Source organism: Phaenicophaeus curvirostris, chromosome 4, assembly GCF_032191515.1.
Source record: "Phaenicophaeus curvirostris isolate KB17595 chromosome 4, BPBGC_Pcur_1.0, whole genome shotgun sequence".
Classification (NCBI taxonomy): Eukaryota; Metazoa; Chordata; class Aves; order Cuculiformes; family Cuculidae; genus Phaenicophaeus; species Phaenicophaeus curvirostris.
The window spans coordinates 16,607,501-16,628,524 of record NC_091395.1 but is presented as its reverse complement, the minus strand read 5'-3'; the positions used below and the strand labels follow the sequence as shown (position 1 = coordinate 16,628,524).

Below are 21,024 nucleotides of genomic sequence, written 5' to 3'. Positions count from 1 at the left end.
ATGAGAATTTCACATGACTTTCCCTTTGCATTTATTGTAAATCATGCTAGGCAGCTAACTTCTCTGCATGAGTTCTCTTCGATAATTAAATCTAGCTTTTCCAGCTGCTGTAAAATTTGTTGCCCTTTTCTGTTCAGTTATGTTTCTTCATGCGGAAGACTTGGACTTCCTCACAGTTTTAATTCTTATTCAGTATCAATTTGTAGGCTGTGTGTGATAAACCGAATGTTTTACTTCATGGCTCATGCTGAGAAATGAATCTTAAATGTTTATAGTAGTATTGCCCTGACAGAGATAGGATGCAAGGTTAGGCAAGCGTTCCAATAGTGACTTGGATGTAGCTACTTGGTTTTTGTTTCCCTGACAGAGAACAAAATTCAGTGGTTCTGTTGATGGATAATCTTGCATATTCTGCACCTTTTCTTCTTGATGTAGTAAGCGTTAAATTTTTGATGATGGTACTTGTATCAGAGGAAGTACCTAAAAAGTACTGCAAATCACTTGTGGCGGAATACTCATAAGTCAGAGAGAATGTTTGAGAGCCCTTGAAAGAATTATGAAAAGGTACTCAGTGTCTTTGTAGTTTCTGTATATAATTATTACTCCTATATGTAACAAACTGTGTGGGAAAGCAAATTGTAATCCCTGACTGGTTCCATATAATTTTTCAGTGTTTTTAATAAAAGCTATTTTGTTATAGAATTCATGCTTCAAATAATCTTTCTGTGGCTCCTATAACATCCTTTTATATGAAGCGTTACTCCGCATACTCAATGGCAATGACCTTATTTATTAGAACAAAAGATTTTGGAATGTTTCAATGGATATTCTGTCTAGTAGTGTGGGTTATCAGCCATGAATCTTTACAGAATGTATGAAGATAATGGATAGTACAAGTTGTAGACGTCCTGTAGCAATGTGACCAGAAGTTATAGTCCATAAGATTGCAAAAATGTAATGTGGCAACACAGTAAGTTAGACGTACCCTTACAGAAAAATAAGGCTTTACGTATTTTTTATGAATAAACTTAACACTCTCTCAAATTTAGATTTTTGAATAAATGCTGCCCTTTGCATTGGGCAGGTCAGCCTTTATGGCACTACCTGTCGCTAGAAGGAAGAAAAATTCTGACTTTCATTTCTAGATACTTTGCTTTTGAAGGTACTATGAACTCTTCAGCAGTGTTGAGCATGGAAGATATTTTTTTTCTTTTCTTCCATTGGAGGATTAATCAGTTTTGTTCTTCTGTGATATGCTGATAAGTCCCCAAACTGAAAAGTTAAATGTTATGTTCCTTAGGTGGCAATTTTTCAGATTCTTTGTCTCATATGAGTCAAATGATACTGAAATGAGAAGTAACATTTTTCCTACGATCTGGAAGATGTTGGGATAAAGTAATGCCTGATTATGAAAGAAGCAGTGAAAAAGCGGGTTTTTTCTTTCGCTGTGCTTTAATAAGCAATGGAAGGAGAAGGAACAAAAACTTGCGCTGTAATACTGAGACATCTTTGTTATATATCAATTTAAAATCAAAATACTTTACAAAAATATATCCAAGAGCTATCAAACATATAATAATACTGTTTCTGAAGCAGCTTGGAAGAAAATTCTTTTTAGAGCTACTCTCTGATATAGAATCATCCCCTCCCTCTACCCGCTTGTCACGCTTGTTTTGATGCAGCCCAGGATATAGCTGCTTCTCTGGGCTGCAAGTGCACATTGCCAGCTCATATTGAGGTTCTCATTCACCAGCAACCTGAAGTCCTTCTTTTCAGGGCTACTCTCAATCCATTCTCTGCCCAGCCTGAATTTGTGCTGAAGATTGCCCTAACTCATGTGCAGGACCTTGCACTTGGCCTTGTTGAACTTCATGAGGTTTGCACAGACCTGTCAAGGTCCCTCTGGATGGCATTCCTTCCCTCCAACATGTCAACCTCAGCACACAGCTTGGTGTCACCAGCAAACTGGCTGAGAGTGCCCTCAATCCCACTGTCCATGTCACTGACAAAGATGTTAAACAGCACCAGTCCCAGTACTGACCCCTGAGGAACACCACTCGTTACTGGCCTCCACTTGGACATTGAGCTGTTGAGCACAACTCTGAGTGTGACCATCCAGCCAATTCCTTATCCACCAAGTGGTCCATCCGCCAAACCCATGTTTCTCCAGGTGACAGACAAAGATGTGTGTTGGGGCAGATGATTTCATTTGCCCTCCCCTTATCCACCAGCGCTGTGACCCTGTTGTAGCAGGCCACCAAATTAATCAGGCATGATTTGGCTTTTGTGAAGCCATCATGGCTGTTTTTAATGGAACCAGAATTGATGTTATCTCCATTACATGTTTTGGATTATATTTTTGGCAAATTATGAGACAAACTGTGTGAAGAATTAAGTCTAGTAAGTATCAATGCATTGTTGTGCTTTGCTAATCATATTGAATATGGAAATGAAATAGATTCATAGCCGTAGCTATTTCATATAACAAATCTAGCCTCCTTTTTCTGATGTTGAGGAAGTTTATTGCTTTGTAATTAATGCTTACTGTTTGGCCGTATCTTGTTGACGCTCTTCCACATTTTACATTCTGTACTATGTTTCATTTGCATACTAAGAGTAATTTAAAAAAAAAATCTGGGAGTGTCATGAACGTATGAGTCTTTCCTGCAGTGTTTTACAACATTAGCTATATGAGATTTTAACTTATTGTAGCCTTTTTTCTCTCCTTTTACATATTTAACGTGGCTATTTGTTTTTCACTTCCTGTGAATCATAGATAGTCCTTTCTTTTAAAAACTTTGTACCCCGTCTTGGAAGTACTGTTACAGCTAATTATTTTCACTAGAGATTATCAATGAGCCTAATTAATCTACTCTCCATGTCTCTGAAAGTCTTGGCAGAACATACTCTGGAATTCTTGTTATTTTAGCATTTGTAGACCCTAGAAACCTAAAAAAAGAAAAAAACAAAACAAACAACCCACCTTAGCCAGAACGAGCCAAAGACTCAATTCGTGTAATTGCTTATGTTTTTTAATTTTGCCCTGCTACTTTAATGGCTGAATTGAACAAGCATAAGCCTGAAGAAAATGGGGTAATTAGAAGGGAGAGCAGCATTGTGTGCTTCTGCTGTCATTTATCTCCTGCTAGACTGCGAACACACATTCCTTTTTGAGCTTATTTTTTGCTGTGGCAGTGCATATTAAGTTGGTTTTTTTTTAATGTGTGTGAGAAATCCGTAATCATAAGGCTGACAGGGTGCTGTTTGTTTGTGATGGGTTTTTTTGTTTTGTTTGGTTTGTTTTTTTTAAAAAAAAATTACCTCACTAGATAAGTACCACACAAGATGCAGAATTACAATTAGTGTGTGCTTACAAGATTCATCCAATGTAAATAAGGTAATGTCTAAAGAGGACTTTATTGGGATCGGTTTCTGTTTGTTCTTTTTTTCCTTTAAATTACAAATTCTGAGTTTCAAACTTGTTACTTAGCTTCTTAGAAATAATAACTCCTAAAGAAGCTTATGCACAGTAAGAAGTGAGTAAAATATAATAATCTCTACTATAGAATATCTCTTCCACAGCAATGACTTTGAGTTACTTCTAAGTGGCCATATGTTAGGAAAACAAGTACAGAAATGTGAATGTCTGATTTTGCGTTAATATGAGCAGGATTTAGGTAGGCAAGTTCTGTTAATTGTGGGTGATTCGTAGTGCATACCGACTTGTGACCCAAATTGCTCAAATATTCAGATGAACATCTCTTAGTTATTAGGATATTCTGCAGCCACAGGTTCTGCCAGTTTTCTGGAACAGGAAACAGTTTGATAGTAAACTTGAATAACTTGAATTTTGTTTAGAGCTTTCAAAGTCCAAAATCATTGTGTTAACACAATCCATGCCTATTTTTATTCTTCTGCATTAATAATGTTTATTTCACAGATGAACGGTTTGCTGAGGCTGGAGAGTATCTATACTGCATTGGATCAAAAGTCCATCAGACTCGTGATGGTGTTTCTAAGAGAGTTGAATAGTACCTGCCTAGGGACAAGCACAAGACCAGTGCTATTATATAGGGGCGCTTCTTTGGTTCTACTCAGGTGGCAAGGATGACAATATGGACAAAGATTGATGTTCTGTCTAGGAATTTCACCTGTTCTTTTATCTCCCAGTCACTGTATTAGCATCTTTCACTCTTGATTGTTGTTTTTACTGCCTTGATTTAGAGCTATCAGCAAAATTTGACAGCTCTTCCAATTACCAGTGAAATAACACAGTGGGGTTCAACTGGTGATTTCCCTCCACAGTGAAGACTAGCTACCCTTTCTCTTAAACTTATTTCCTTTGTTTTAGTATTTTTTTATCAACATAAGGATGTTCCTATAAGCTCTACTGCATCCTGCCCTTCTTTAAATATCTTTCTGGCATTGAAACAGTGGACTTCAATGTAGTGAATCTTTCTTTTCTGTGTCTACAGTGGCAGCATGAACCTAATGCAGCATGATCTCCCTTTACAAAGCAGTCATGACTCTTGCCAGTGTGTTTATTTCTTTGTTTGTTTGGTTTTGTTGTTTTTTGTTTTTTTTTTCTTTTTTCTTTAAACAGAGCTACCAATTTGTCTTTCATAAACTTCAGACTTAATGCCGTATAATTCCCTGCTGTGCTTTGGAGTCTGTTTGGCATATTTCATTTTCCTGGCACTGAGGCAATTTGAACAAGAACTATGTAGCTAATGGCTCAGCTTTGTTCATCTCTGAGTTCTTCTAGATCACTTGAGTGAATACCGTCTGGTCCTAGCAGTTGGTCACTTGTCAGTTTTCTTTTATAACTTACAACTTCTATGACAGCACTTATCTGTGGGGTTATGGTGTTCCAAGAGCTCTTTTTATCCTTTGATCTCCTGTTAGGTCTACAGAGATACCTTAACGGGCTTACTGCTCCTGATTTGTTTGAAAAATAATTTATTACTACCTTTCATGCTTTTATGCAAGTGTTCCTCAAACTCTTTTTGCCCATATCATTCTGTTTTTACAACTAACATGCCATAGTAGACATATTATTCTTTTTTCCTTCTTTGAACAGACTTTGTGAAGAATGCAGTTGTCTTACAGACTTCTTTCTCTGCAATTTAACCATTCCAGGTTTTTTGGTCTTTAAAAAGCCTTTTGATAGATGGCATATCTTTCCTTTGAACCCCCAGTATTGTATCTTTTTATACACTTCTGTGTTGTCTATAAAACCACTTTCCATGTTTTGCTGCATCTTTTAATGCTCATAATATGAAAACTAAGCTAGCCAACTAAGAAATTTCTTGCTTCAAATTAGATGTTCCCATCAGAAACGTTGTTGCTCTCAACTATCCATGAAAAATACATCAGTAGTGTTTGCAGTGTTTATTATTTGTGTACTGACTTTTATGGTAGCTCATTCCGGGCAGTGATTCTAAAATACCCTTGAATGAAGCAGTACAGTGAAGGTAGCGTGTAAATTTCTAGCGTTAACAAAGTAAATAACCTATTGTGCTTGATTGGAGATTTTTCTTCTGAAGCTCCTATCCAAAGATAACTTGCATTGCTTTGCTTACATACCTTTTAAACAACATTGTTAGAAGTTGTTCAGCTTTGAAGAAAAAACAGTAGTGACAGTACACCTCTCTCCTTTGAGCTTTATTGGAAGGTGGTTTGATCTAAATGAGAAAGACGTTATATTAAACGAATTCTGATATTGGTGTTGACAAGGTCAGAAAAGACCTTCAGTGTCTGAACGGCCGAAAGTGGGATTTTTGCACTATTTAACTGGTAGGCTGGACCAAAATAGCTCAGTTGTAAAGTTTTCTAATGTATTTTTACATTATTTTACATTATTTATTATTATTCAGCATATATTTCTTTGTTATTATGTGAATATTATCTTTTGGCTAAGCTGGTCTTTTTTCTTAGTTTTTCTTATTTTTACTTTTTTTTATGTATTATCTATCACATCTCCCTTCATTTCATTAGGCTAAATGAGTTTTACTCTCCTACATTTCTTCTTCTAAGGTGGTGCCTGCCTATGCTAGGTCATCCTGGCCTCCTGGTAGTTCGACTCTGTGACTGTTATTGGAAGATTGATTCCTCCTGGAGCATCTCTTATCTCTTTGACCTGCTTTTTCCTGGTGACTCTTCCTGTTTAACGTTCTACGAATCTGAAACCCATTCATGCAAACTCACCAAATAACGGTCCGAAACACATGATTTTACAGAATTCTATCCCTCCTGAGTTTTTTCCCCCACCTTGAAAAATCGTGCTGTTACATAGTTATTTCTTCTATGGCAGTGGGAGCAATTCTGAATCTTTCTAAATTGCTTCTCAGTTGTATCATATTTTGTGATGGAAGACCCAAAACTGCATCCAGCATTCCGGATGTGGACACACCAGGAATTTATAAATACACAATGTGTACTTTTTTCTGTGTTGTTCTGTTCTTAATGGTCCTTAATTCTTGACTTGATTCCTGTGTTTTGGTTGATTTTCCTCTACTAAGCTGATGTTTTCGTAGAACTATGTCATGGATAATCCCATCTCCTTAGGGCAAAAAGGAGTGAAGGTAAAGGTGAACTATTTTCTATCTAAAATTAGATTCTTTCCTGCATTTCTTTTACCTACACAGAAGGTTCTGTGCCATTTTATTATCGTGGTGACTTGGTTTTCCACACTCCCCCGCCAGTTCCTCACAGTTCCTATGTAGTTATAGAACTCTGAATAGCTTAGTATCAGCAATGAACTTTGTCATTTCATTATTCACTCATTCTTTAGACTTTTTTTTACATAGCTGTTGAGCAGCCTGAATTGATCACAAACTGACAGGAATTGTATGGTTAGTGTTAGTTTGACCAGAACTTTGTATAGTATTTTCTCTCCTTTCCTTCTAGAAGTAGCTTTTCTGGTTCTTGTAATTTACCCTTCCTTTGGCTGCTTTATGTTTTGCTTTTTTTACATGATATTGGTCTAGATAAGTCCTAAAATGTGACTTTTTAAGTCAAAATAGTTTGCTCACTAGTGGAGAATTCATGCGGATATTTTAAAAGCTTTGATGAAATAAAAAGTTAGAATATGCTTCTATCAGTATTATTTGTAGAGTTAACATTTCCATTGAAGAGGAAAATATAAATGTTAAAGCCATTCTGAAAAATATAGAATATTCAGTGTGAGGTGATAGGTTTAGGTTTTTTATATCTACAGGAACCTGAAACTGCTCTAACGCTCTTTTTTTGTTCCTGCTTAAATGGCATGGCGAATCAAACAGTTTATAATAGTATTAATTTCCAGATAAAATATTTTCAACCAGTCTTTCCAATTCCAGAATTAGTGGAAACATTTATGTCTTTAGATTCCTCCATCAAGGCACACAGGGAAGTGAATTATTGAAAAGATAAAAATAAATTTGTTTGCTTTCTGTCAGAGTTCATATCCACAGCCAACCTTGATAGAAGACCAGAATGATTTAGACAAGTTTGCTTTGGAGATTCATAACATATGCTTGCTGGACAGAATTGAGTTATCTCTGCTCTGGAGAGTAAGTTATTGTAGCAGGAGCTGACAGAGATGAAGATAACTGAGGGAAATTCAATTACCTTTTAGTGTTTTCTTTCTAATAGGATTCTTAATGTGAAAAAGATCCTTAGATGATGCGCCTGTGTTGCTTTGTGAGATCTGCTTCGATACCTGCACCCAGAATAAAGTGAACTCTTCAGGCCTTCATTAAGGATGAAATATGCATCTGATTGCTAAATGGGTGTTAACTTTTGATCCAACATTTTGTCATTTGGAGCCCAGATATATTTGACAGTGTTTTGGCAATGGCCTTGAATATTCCTCTCAAATTTGATTTTATTTTCAACAGTATTGGTTTTGTGTGAAAAGCTTTTTTATAACAGGAATTGAATAAAGAGGTCACAAACCTGTAAACTATTTTTCTATATTCTAGTTCTGTTTCTGCATGTTTACTTGTTTTTCTCATTTGATATTTCCTGGCAAAAGCACTTGAGTTACAAATACTGCTTATCACCGACCTGAGTTTAGGCTGTTGGACTACGGCCCATCCCACTTACAGCTGGATTTCATGTGAAACCTCTGCAGTTTTGAAATTTTCAGGGTAGACTGGTGCATACAGTTATTAGGATATTATTTGTGTTACTTGTAAAAATTTTCATTTTATAATGCCTGATTAGTGAAATGAAAATTTAGAAGTGACTCTATGAAGCCAGGTAGTTCTGCAGCTCTGTGTATGAAAACATACTGCATACAAGTTTGTGTAGCTGTTTTCTTTTATGGACCCATTAAGCTAGTGTCTGTAGCCGAGTGTAGTGCGTGTTCTCAAAAAGATTTTCTTTTTAAAACTCTTGACCCTTATCAGCTTTAGAAAGTAAAGTTCACGTTTTTTATCTGGAGGATTTATCCAAGCACTTGCACATGAATATTTCTGTAAAAGAAAAGGAGAAAAGTATTTTCATGGTCAATTTATTTGCCACCCCAAAACTGGTTTGGATGTGCCTAAAAGCTGTAGTGTACCTGACCCGTTGGAGTGTGCACTGAAAAATTTAGTCCATAGGTTTGGTAGTTACTTGTCTTGACATATGTTGTCTTGTTTATGTAAGGAATAGATACAATGGTCATTATCTTGTTTGCACTCAAATCAATCACAGTATGCATAGTCTTATCTTGTAGTTAATGTAGTGTCCTCATTTAGGGGTGTTGAAGTTTTATTCATGCAGGTTTATTTTTTTTTTAATAAGAAAAAAATAACCTAAATAGGAGGAAACAGAGCCAATCCCTTTGAGATGGTCTTAGGTAATGAAAAGGAAGATCTGTCAGCCAGTTAAATTGCTCTTCAGCTGATTTCTATGTTGGGGAAGGTGCCAAGTGATCTAGGGACCTCTGGATTTCTCTGTTCATCCTACTGGAAGTGATGGAGTCAGTCCTTTAAAAGTCTTATCACTCTGAAAGACAAATAATCCTCACTGTTCTGTTTCACACAAGGAAGAAGATACATTTCCTGATACTGTCCTCACCACTCCTCTTCTCCTTCCCACTTTTTTCCCTCCCTCATGTTTCTAGGTCTGTTTTATTAATTTGCTTTTTAGAAAATACATTTTCAAATATTTCTGACCATATCAAAAGAAAAGATTTAGTCATCTCTCAAAAGCAGGGCTTGGAAGTTGATTATAGTGACTATAATGATGGGCAGTGCAAGTCCTTTGGTCATTCTTTCTTTTTATTCTCCTAGTGCCAAGGTACTGTTTTTTTGTCAAAAATATGTTGGAACAAATTCTGTGTTTAAGTGGTAATGTCAACGGCATAATGGATTGTGAGGTGCTAGTACCGCTTCCATCCTTCTTCCCACTTGTCCTTGCACAAACTTGAGATCTAAATCTCATTATGCCACCTTGAATTATGTCCTGCCCCTGCAGCACTTTGAGATTCCATCTTTTGTGACCACTGGTAATTCTTGCCTCTGAAATATTTAAGGGAGGTGATAGACAAAGCAATCAGAATGCTTAGTTATTGGATGGGTTACTATACTGTAGAGAATATATGGCAATTGTGAAATGAAATTTGTCGAGACTTACAGTGCACTGTCAGGGGGCTGCAAGGGCCAGCAGTGCCCCACAGCAGGGTAAAGCTGAGCACCTACTGCAGCACGACAGCCTTCTGGTGAGGACCTTGACAAGAATCTCCAACTTGTCACCCACTGTGAGAAGAACAGGGCAGCCTTGGGAAAGGGTGGCCAGGGCCAGTGCACATCCCGCCATGACAGGGCAGGGCCATGGGGCCAGGGCCAGCCTGGTGCTGGGAAGCCCACCTGCCCCAGGGCTGGGGGCCTGGGAAGGATCACGGAGCCCACTACAAGGTGGTGAGCATCATTAGGATGGAGAGTTGGCCCTGCCCTCTGGCCAGGTTCTGGGGCAGCCTCTCTCTGCTACCACCAGCAGGACAGGGTCATGCTCAGCTGTGCTGACCCTCAGCCCCGGATGGACCTTATGCCACCTACAGATATCTCTAAGCTATGCTACTGTTAGTCCTGGGTGAGCTGTAACATTTACAGGACAAAAAATTGGATATTCTGACTTCTGAAATATTTTTTTCCTTATTTTTTCTTATACTGCCTGTTAGAAACTGCAAATATCTCATTTCTAAGCAGTATATAGCCTTAAAGCCAGCATCACCCATCTTGGCGTTAGATCAACACTGTTTAGTAAGGCAGTTTCATATGGCTGGCAGCAGAAGACGGTACTTGCATCTGTGGTACTTACAATACCGACTCTTGCATCATTGTGGTCTTTTCATTTAAACTAAGTGAGCAAGAAGAATATAAATTTTAAAGCAATTGTAGTAGAATAGTTTCAGTTCTTGTTCCATATTGCTCAGCATAAGGATCTAGAGTTGTATAAGTGAATGTTTTTAACTTAGACTGCATTAAATTAAAGCATAGACTGTTGTCTTCTCTCACTTTAAGTAGTCAGAAAAATTAAATGCTGTCTTTTTATGGATAATAAAATCACACAGTTCTAAAAAGAAATTAAATCACCTATCCTTAATGATTATTAGTGCCAAACATCAGCCTTTCAAGGGTGGTAGAATTTTTTCTGAATAAAAAAATGTTAAAACCCAAACCTATTCATACCTACCTCATGTTATTCTGAAATTCCAAAATTGTGTTACATAGATGCATGAGAACCAATCACGAAGTAAAAAGCCTCATATGCTAGTTGGAGTGAAATACAATGGGGTGAAATACAAAACAGACTGCTGAAAAAAAAGCAAAGGGAAAAATAAAGTTCAAATAATTCGCTTTTCATTGTTCAATGCTATAGGAATTCTGACAGGAATCTTTTAAGTTAAGGCAGAGGTTAAGCTAAAGGTTGCATTGTGGCTGCTTAACGTGTTTCCAAAGTGGCTAGGAATGATTTTAAAGAATAGCTGCTATAAAATTCCGTATTTTAAGAATCCTTTGCATTTGCTTCTCTTTTTTTTTTTTTCACTCTTTGCCATTTCATCATCATCTTAATCAAAATATCCTGCTTTTAAAATACTTGGTCTTCCAGAGAATAAGCCCCTGAAGAATCGTAGTTCATTGTAAGGTGAAGAGCAGTTTTGGAGTGTAAGTTAGAAACTTGTGAATCAGCAGCACTGGGTGTGGTTTTTTTTTTTAACAGACTTCTGAATAAAATCCTATATAATCCTTCTTTTTTTTTCACAGATTCTCTGATAGTAATTTGTAATTCCTCTGACAAAAAAAAGATCCTTTAATGAATTAAAATGTTTCTGCAGACACAGATGAAGGTGCAGTAACTTAATGGGAGAAACTGAAGTGTTTTTTCTGTGTAGTGGAAGGAAACGCTTTGCCAACAAACACGTTTGTGCTGTTTAAGTGTTGCTCAAGGATATGTGCCAGTCAAGGTGATCGTTTTCTGTTGTGAGAGTCTGTAAAGGTCCTGAACTGTCAGAGATCAAGTCCACTAAATTAGCTCTTGAGGCAAGCATGATAGAAACTGGTGAAGGGCAGATGGGTTCTCTCTTGGGTCGTGAGTTTGTGTTCATGTCTGAATGTTTCATAGCTGAGGTTTCACAAAGGTTTGCCTAATATGGCACAGAACACTTTTAAAGCTTCTTCTGTTGCTGATGCAGAAAGATAGGTGATTTGGTCCTACATCTGCCTAAATTGCCGTCATTTATCCCTGTGTATACAGTGAATTTATTGTATGTTGATGGTATTTTTCGCTTTCTTTGTTCTAAATGTCTTGTGAGTGAAGAGCAAGAACAAGACTACTATACAGAGTATTTTTATAACTTGCCTTTAATGCTGTTGTCAGAGGACAGAACAATGTTACAGAAAAGAAAACTACAAATCTTTCTCTTTTCCTTTTTCTTTTTTTTTCTTTTTAAATTAAGTATCATAGGTGACACCTTAAGGAGAACCCCTTCAGGTCTGAAACCAACTTGGTATCCGACCGCAGTATTGAAGTTGATTAGAGATGTGCTTGTCATGGGCGTGCAACCAGTCCATGGCACAATAGGAAACTATAATGCAAAAATGTCTTGTTATCTCAAATTAATATGATTTCTCTGTTCTTTGTTAATGAGTTGGTATATTTTGATACATTCTGAAGCTTCTGGATTAAGATCGGGGTTGTGTTCTCAAACCAAGACACTATACAGGAAAAGTTGAAAAGTTCTTGAGGGGAACTATGTGGGGAATAGAAATAGAAACACAGACCCCAGGCTGCAGGGATATCTTAAGGGGATAATCTGTCTGTCTTTGGAAATCTGGAACTTTACATAATCTTGGAAACTGTTTATGTAGAGATTTTGTCTGGAAATGAATTTGCTTTGCCTGTGTTTTGCAAATCTATAAGGACATTTAGTGAGGGTGATGAAGCAGGAATATAAAACAATAAATAACAAAATCAGCAGAGGTACGTTCATTATTTTTGCGTTGTACGTACAACATCCAACACAAAAAAATAAGACTAACCCTGTAGGCCAGGAACCAAGAGTGGGAGGGCAGAGGCAGAGATGATTATAGAAGATATTCTAACCTGACACAGTGAGACAATGCTCAACTTGATGGCTTCACTCAGTAGAAGTGGACGTTTGTTCAAATATAGAAGTTTTCTTACCTTCGATCAGAAAATGTCAATGTGCGCCAGCCCACAGTGCTTTGTCTGTGAAGCAGTTTTTAGCTAATAACAACATCACTATGCTTGAGCACCCACTGTATTCACCAGACCTCTATCCCTCTTCCCAAAGAAGTCAGTGCTCAAAGGATCCCATTTTTTGTTGGCACGGCAGCACCATATGCAGCTGTGTGTCAATGCAGTAGGGAAATATTTTGAAGACGATAGTAGTTGATTTTCTTAATTTGTTAAATAACGAGTTACAGGCACAGTCTCTCTCTTTTTTTTTTTTTTGCTGTTGAACCTCATAGAATATGAATATGCATTCTTATATAATAACGAAAAAGTGAGTCCTATACAGGAATGCATGTTCCTGCAAGATAGGTATTGAGACAATTAGCACAAGTTATGTGTTAAATAATAATGTGCTAAAGTATTTATAGCTATTTATATCTGTGTCTCTGATAGCTATAGATATTAAAGCATTTTAACTCATGCAAATGCTTTTCACTTTGTTATATCCAGGGACTGAAGCCACTTCTATAGATTGAAGAAAAGAAGGTTAGCAAAATATTTCCAAATTAAAACATTAAAAAATATTACTTCTTTTTATTTCATTGATACTTCTCATTTTCCCTGTTTTTTTTGGAGTATTATTATTTCCCCAATGTCATAAACATACCTTTTGCCCCTATTATGAAAACTAATTCAGAGTTCATTTGACACAAAACTTGTGAAAAATTGCTGTTTATGTGGTACCTTTAAGGGTTTCTTAGCCAGTAAGTTGCATGGTTCAAAAATAGCCAATAGTGTGTGTTACCTGCTTTTATAGACTTTATTTAAGGTTTATCTGTGCCATCTGAACCACATGTGACTCGTAGTCTGTCCAGGCATCACTCCAGTGCCAAGTCTTGGTACTGTAAGTTATAAAAGGACTGTGCTGGCAGTAGCCTGTCTGGACATCTGAATCCTAGGGACGTAATTATTTGGCTGCTGGTGCCAACACTGGTGGACTACTTTCTACTGACCTTACAGGTACTAGAGGTTCTTGCTGTGCCTCAGTGGAACAAGACAGCTGGAGAGGTGGTGTGGTCACAGTTAGTGAATGAGGACATTTCAGAGCTTTAGTTTGCTAAAACGAAATGTGCCATCTTGCCCCTGGTGATACGAAGATTTTCAGAAGATCTTGAAGAATGGATTGAAAGCCAGAGCAAGATTGACTTGACAAATATTCCCTGAGCTGACAGCACCACCATTGCAGTGTATAATAACTATTTCCCCTACTTCCACTTAGTGTGAATACTGTACAGAGGACAGGAAGTATTCTGATGCTGTTGCTAAAGTAAGATACTATCAGCAAGAGCAAAAGGCAAAGTTTGGGTAGGTAATATGAGAAAGAGTCTGCAGATGAAAGAGAAGAACAGAGAGAAAATCTGTGGAGCACTGAAAGTAGAATTAGGATAGTTTGCTAGCCTAGTCTCCAGTGCAGCTTTGCAGACTCTAACTAAATAGTGTATTTTCTTGTGGCAATAACAATTTGCTCACACGTCTTTAAGTACTGGCTATAGACAAGGTAACAATCAAATATTGCTTTGCTTTGGTTGAAGTGATAGAAGACTTTGTGTTTGACCGACTTTCAGACTTACTAATGTGATTAAAAGAAGGAAGTTTGTCAGTTCCAGAAGTTTTTCATGGATCTGATATATTATCTGCATGGGACTAGATGTTCTTTAATAAATACAGTGCTAATCTGTAGTGACTGTGTTCAAGCAGTTGGATGTCACAAGGCTGATGCACTGTGGTTGGGAAATGGCTTGATGAAAGGTCATCACTGGCTCCTGCTTTGCTTAATGTCTAATCTGAGAGCAGAGAGCCACCTATGTAGAAGTGCTGAGCTTTAGTGTTTCTAGAGCATAGGGAAATTGTACTTGGATTATTTCTAACTTGATAATTGCCCTATGCTTGGAAAATACAGACTCAAAGTATCTCTAATTTAATGCTGAAATATAATGTATTTAGGATCTTAGCTTGTTTTAAAACAAGAACAGTATGAAGAGACTGCAGTTGAGCTAGATTTGCAAAAGAGAGAAGTGGAAAAGTGTCTCTCTTAGTGCCTGGTCTGAATGCAAAGAATTTGGGCATATATACAGTAAGAACTTGCTTCTTGGGTTCAAAAAGAACATTCATCTTTGCATATTGTTTATGCCAGTGGTTAGCAGTGATGCTTAGAGAGTTAGATTATTGGAATAATGTAGGACATGTCTAGCAAATCCCAGCTTCCAGCAAGACATAAGGGCTCTTACTTGATTGTAAAAAGCTTTGTATTTGATTATAACCCAGTGGTGATTCTGTAATGCAAATAATACCAATTAGATAAGAATCGAAGAATAAAGGTAAAAAAAATTCTGTGGTGCTAATTGATACTGCGGAATAAATCTGAAGGTATTTGTCTCTGTTCTTTACTGTTTATTCTGTCAGTTGATTTTATATCTAGTTGAACTCATTAGTTTGTCTCATTTACCTACTCTATTGAATTTGGTTTATTTGAAAGATGCTGTCTCAGTAAAAGTGCTATTGCGTAGTGTTTACTTTGGTTTACTAAAGCTTAATACTGTGAGACTTAAAGGTGAAAAACAAAGCTGTTAACTCAGCACAGATTAGAACCAGATGTCTATTGAGATCCTTGCATTTCTCTTTAATCGCTAGCCTAAATTGACTGTGGTAGGGTTTTCTTCTGGTCGTGACCATAGTTTTACCAGTCTGTGTTCAATGTGATCTAAGTCAACTGTGGGTTTTTTCCCCCCTCCTTCTTGTGACTTTAAATGCATATTTTTTTTTTCTCCAGGAATGTCTGGCTACAAAACCACTTCCTCCCTGCCCCGCTTCACATTTGTATTACAAACAGTTGATTTAGATGCAGATTCTTTTTAATCTTCAAATCAGATAAAAGGCTGGAAAAGTGGATAAATGAGGTTTGGAAGACTGTGGGTTGCAGAGATGAGAAGCCATTGCATTGTGTTCAGTCCATTAAAACAAGAAGAAATAGAAGAGATACTTTGATAAGTGTTCTGCTGGTGTTAACCTTGATGGCTGTTATCGGGGGGATGATGCTATATCTATTTCATTGGCTTAAGCTTTTTTCATGCTGAGAGAAATCAATACTTTGAGTCGTTGGATGACAGAGGCATCACTTCAGAATTGACGGTGGCTGTCAGACATTGTCATTGGTTGACTTTTGTTCGCTGTTGAGGTTTTAAGCTTTCATTTTTCTAAGTCTTATTCAGGAGTCTTTGTAAGATTTCCCTTGGTAGCATTTTTAGTCCAGGCTTTAAATCTCAGGTCAGAGGTCAAGTGCAAAGATCTGTGAAAGCAGAGGATTGAGGAGCTCCTTAATTTACTAAAATATCTTTATTTGTAGGGAATTTGCATTAGTGGCAAGACTACGTGATATCGTATGGATGAATTTTCCTCTTAAATGACACCCTCTGAGACAGGTTGTTCACAATGCAAGTAGCTTTTAGCCATTAGACAAAGGAACTGGCATATGTAAAAGTGTTCAGTGATCTCCAAGTTGTATGATTAAAGTAAAAAGATGCAATATTACTTAGAAAAAGACCCTACAGTATTAAACTTGTTTGTAGAAAGCATTACATGGTAATTTTGGGACTGCAAATGTGCACATGTAAATGGTACCATACAGAGGAAATATTTTACTTATATTTTTATGAAGTTCAAAATCAAAATAGTACTGAAAACACTAGATTCATCCTCCACTGATATACAGACAGGCAGAATAGACTAATTCACCTTGGTGGTACTTGGCAATACTATTTCTGGAATCTTCCCTACATACAGAAGTTATTGTATTTTCATATCTATAACTTGCCTTTTGGATAATGTTGTGCCCTTTAAGAATTAGCTGTTCCTTAAAAATAAATCTTCAGACACCTGTGTGTTCAAATAGCCTGCAGTCTTGTCCAAGCAGGGAATGAGACAGAGTGAAAACCCCTGTTCTGCTCTGCAATAATGACAAAGAGGGGGGAAGTTTCTGTTCCATCCTGGAGAGAGGGTAGAGAACAAGGGTCTTTGCTCTGCTCCAGGGTGTGTTAAAGGGTTCTGCTTAACACATTTGCTATTTGTAAAACATTTAACAACCACTGAATTTAAGACTTTTTGTAGATAACCTGTGGAGTACATATAGGAAAATGTATTTTCAATGTTTTTATTTCATCATGAGTGTGACTGCAGTAGTTTTGTGATTATACTTTAATTACATACTTGCTCAAACAGATACCAAAAATTATGTCGGCCAAAGCACTGGGGAAAGTAAGTTTTGACAAATCTGTTTGCATGCAGCTGTATATGTAATTGTAAAAACCATATTCAAGCATGACAGGGTGCATGATGCAAGTGTCAGAGATCAAACAGTAGATAAGAAGTAAAACTGTAAATATCTATTTTTGAATTTGTGCACAAACAGAAATCAAGCTGAGTATTTATTTTACATAAATTGAATGATTAGGATTTAGTGTGAAGTATCAACGTGTACCACTAAATATCCTGGTATTGCATATCCGGAAGTAGTGGATCAGGTGTACTTGAAGGCATCTGGAAATGAAAAAAATGCAGTAGAGAAACAGAGACTTTTTAGGGCTTTTAGAGCAGTCTGGTGGTGACTGGCTACTTTGAGATGGATTGCTTCCCATTTCTTTTGGTGGAGCCGGTCATCTTTCACTCCTGTATTAAAAATCATTTGAGAGAGGAAGTGGGACAAATTCCTTCTCTTTTGCTGAATATTCGCCATATATCGTGGATAGGAACCACTGAACAACTGATGAGTCGCCTGCATGATCAAAGAGATGATTCTTGCAAAACTCTATGTGCACGTGCCATGTATTTGGCACAACTATGACTTCTTTGTCTTCTTGTTTGGAAAATATAAATTGTAAAGAGTTTACTATGGTTAAAAGTCCCTCCTGGAGTGATGTTATAATTTTATGAGGTCGCTGCATGTGGGAGTCTCTCAGTTTTGTTGGGTAATTGCAAATTTCTGTTCATCCTAAATGCTGAACTTGCTGAAAAGTGGAGTCCTGTACTCTTTAATTTTGTAGTAGGCTGATTCTGTTTTCATGGGAGTATCCAGGACATTAAAATATCACTTTTGCCTTCATTTGAATGTCACAGCTACACTTTGAAAATCTTTGGTATGTAATGAGGGATGCATTCCAAATTACATCATAGAGACTTTTTTTTTTAAAGAGGTACAAGTTCATTATATCTTTTACAAAACATTCTAGTTTGATTTCCATTTTATCATGTTTTAAGGTCAAATGTGACTTTAATGTTCCATAAAGAGACAGAGATTGATAATGGAGAAAGAATAACCCTCTAATGTGATTTATATCTATGGATTTTATGTCAGATATGAAAAGTTGCTGTTCAAATTGTAAAGGAGGATCCATTAAAGAGCACTTTAAAACATTTTGCTACTTAGCTTACCTTATACATTTGTTTTTAGAATTCTGCCCTTTCAGGCAACTTTAAAATAACAGCTTATCAAACATTTACAAAGTGCTGAAAAGAACTCAGAATCATCTTGGGTGCAAAATAGATTAATGTATTGGAAAAGACATCTGTATTTAAAAAGAGCTAGAAAAATCTTGTTTAGTGTTGATTATGATTTAGCCGTCTTATATTTTTATGAAGAGGGGTGGCAGAGCGTTTCATGTAGGAGTACAAAAGCCAGTTTTTGGTGTCTCATTGACTTGGAAAGTCAGCAGCTCATTCTTCACTCCTTCTGGATGTCTGCTCATCAGGTGAGCATTGCTCTGAGGTCTGGGAAAAATTATAAGGAAATTTGTAAATATACTGTTAAAATAGCTCTTAAAAATTTATTCATCTGTTGATACACTTTTGTTACCCACTGTCTGTGAAAATCTGCACAACCCCAAATTTTATTTTACTTGTGTTTCTTTCACCACATTCCTTCCTGTCTTTCTTTCACTTTATGACATATATATATGTATTTGTATGTACACATATATAAATAACTGTTTTATTTGCAACAGTTTTCTAATGCATGTGTGTATAGATAGATTTATATAGGGAAAGCATTGCTATTGTATTAAACAAAAGAAGCATAATGATATTGCGCTGTTATCTAAACTCTAAGAAATAATTGTACTAGTGTCTGCATCAGCTGTGCTTCACAAAGAAAAAGCAATTTTTGTTGTTAGGCAGACATTTGTGTCCATTCTGCTAACCAGATCATAGAATAATCCAATCATTGACAAAGGCTGAAATGCTTTGTCTGGCATACGTGTTCTGTGGAATTGCCAGATGAAAACTGAAATTAGAAACAGGGAGTGGTGAAGTGGGGAAAAGCCTTTATTGTTTCTACCGATATTTGTATTTGTTGTGGGTCTTTGTGTGCAGTGGTTTGATGAGGGGATCTAAATTTAGTGCCTGTTTTTCAAGTTTTGTATTAAAAGAAGAATTTTCAGATGATCTACAAACCCCAAAATGTTAGGAAAATGTTTTAACCAAAAAATAGTTTTGCGTTCTGTTTGTAGGTGTGACTTTCAGTTCTTATTTGCTAGTACTTGGTTTCGAGTACTTCAACAAACAGAAATGTTTATATGACACGTGTAGTATAGCTAGAAAAATTATTAACTTTCCCATGGTGACCTGTGAATGTGCTCAACCTCAAGAAGCCATCTGGAAAAGATCCATTCGGTCTTCATATGCATTTTGTCTTCTGTCTGTCTGAAGATATGTAGATATGCAAATTTTCGCCTTTGTTTTTATAGTTATGTCTTGAGACAACAGCAAACTGTTAGCTATCCAAATCTGATGGAGAATCACAACAGTGAAGTGGTCAGCTATATGGCATTCTGGAACTTGCCTCTTTGTTTTATAATGCTACTTATTTGCTTTATTATAAAATAAAAGTACCTGCTTTACCTAGCTGATTTATTGTGCGATCAGGCCACTACTGTGTAGATACTTGCTAAATCTTGAGTGTGTATGCTGTGTGGTTAAAGAATCCATGCCAAACCAGGACCCTCTGCTTGACTCTCTGGACAGATGAACTGTGGTAAAATGGGGTTAATTCTTATTTCTTAAGGGTTTTGTATAAGTAATTAATTATGAAGTGCTTCAAAGTTCCTTTGGATGGTATACTCAAAATGCAAAGTGAAAAAGTCTTTATTTTCTTCCTAGTCACTGTGTGCCCAGTATTCTGCAGACAAAAGGGAAGAAGAAAAAATGTGTCATCATCTGATAATGGCAGCTAAGTGCCGAGACCAGGTGACTGCAACTCAACTAATACAGAAAATTATCAACATTCTGACAGACAAACATGGAGCCTGGGGAAGCTCTGCACCAAGGTAAAGCATTTTGGGGGCATTTTAAAATATTTTCGAGATTTGGGCTGTGCTCAGCTGAGCTCAGGTGCTTTGAATTAATGCCATGGCCAAATTTAAAGGTAAGCAAAGTTTTTCAACTTTATTTTTTAAAAACAAAGTAATATAAAAGGTAAAATGAGTGTGTTGATGGGGGTGAATGCAAGAGAACTAGAGTTTTGTTAGAGCAGTTAAAAACAGGTTGATTCTCTTGTGACTTTAAACTTTGCTATAAGAATATGGTAGAATTTATTTTCAATGTCCTATTATACCCATATTATTTATTTGTAACATAATTTTTAAAGGTAAATATTTTCTTATAACTGGCTTTCTTCATGGACCATTGTATGTTTCAGGATTGAACCACAGTTTAGTAACTTGGGTTTTTTTCTGCTAAATTTTAAAGAAGCCTCTTCATAAGTTAGAGGGAAATTACGAGGTTTGTATTAGTAATTTCAAGGTGAAAACAGTACTGCCAAATTCTTCTTTTAGCATTCTCAGTATGTACCTTCACTACAATGTTACCTGTCCAACTCCTTTAGCACAAGTCAGAGCTAAAGTTTCACTTGCAAATCTAAAATTCAAGTTCAGGTCCTTGCAGTGCATCCTTAATTAAGGCTTAAGAATAACTGAAGCATATTTAGCCTGGAACATAGCCACATTGAAAATGCTAGTATATTGCGATACTGTTATTTGAATGTGAAAAAATGATAAGCATGAAAGAGATACGTGAGTAGACTACAAACTGTTTTCCCCAGTAACCTTTATTCATTGTTCAGTTATTGCTTGTTTTCTGTAAAGAAAAAAAATAATTCTGAAGTGCTAGTAATTACAGTAGTGTACAGTAACATAAAGAAAATGTTATGAATAAAATTAACTGGAAGTGTTAAAATTAAGAGTTGTGATATTATAGCATAGAATGTCTACTATAAATACCAGGTTTGGCCTCCATGTTGTGAGGTTAAAA

The 21,024-nt window shown here is 36.6% G+C and overlaps 1 protein-coding gene across 4 annotated transcripts in view; it reads left to right on the top strand.

The window, feature by feature from the left end:
* Positions 1–21,024, top strand: part of LRBA (LPS responsive beige-like anchor protein) — a 401,088-nt gene that overhangs the window by 146,017 nt on the left and 234,047 nt on the right. For all 4 annotated transcript variants that reach the window (XM_069855353.1, XM_069855351.1, XM_069855355.1 and 1 more), the window contains one exon: positions 19,876–20,042. In XM_069855353.1, coding sequence (XP_069711454.1) covers positions 19,876–20,042 — 167 coding nt within the window. The remainder of the gene's footprint in view (positions 1–19,875; positions 20,043–21,024) is intronic.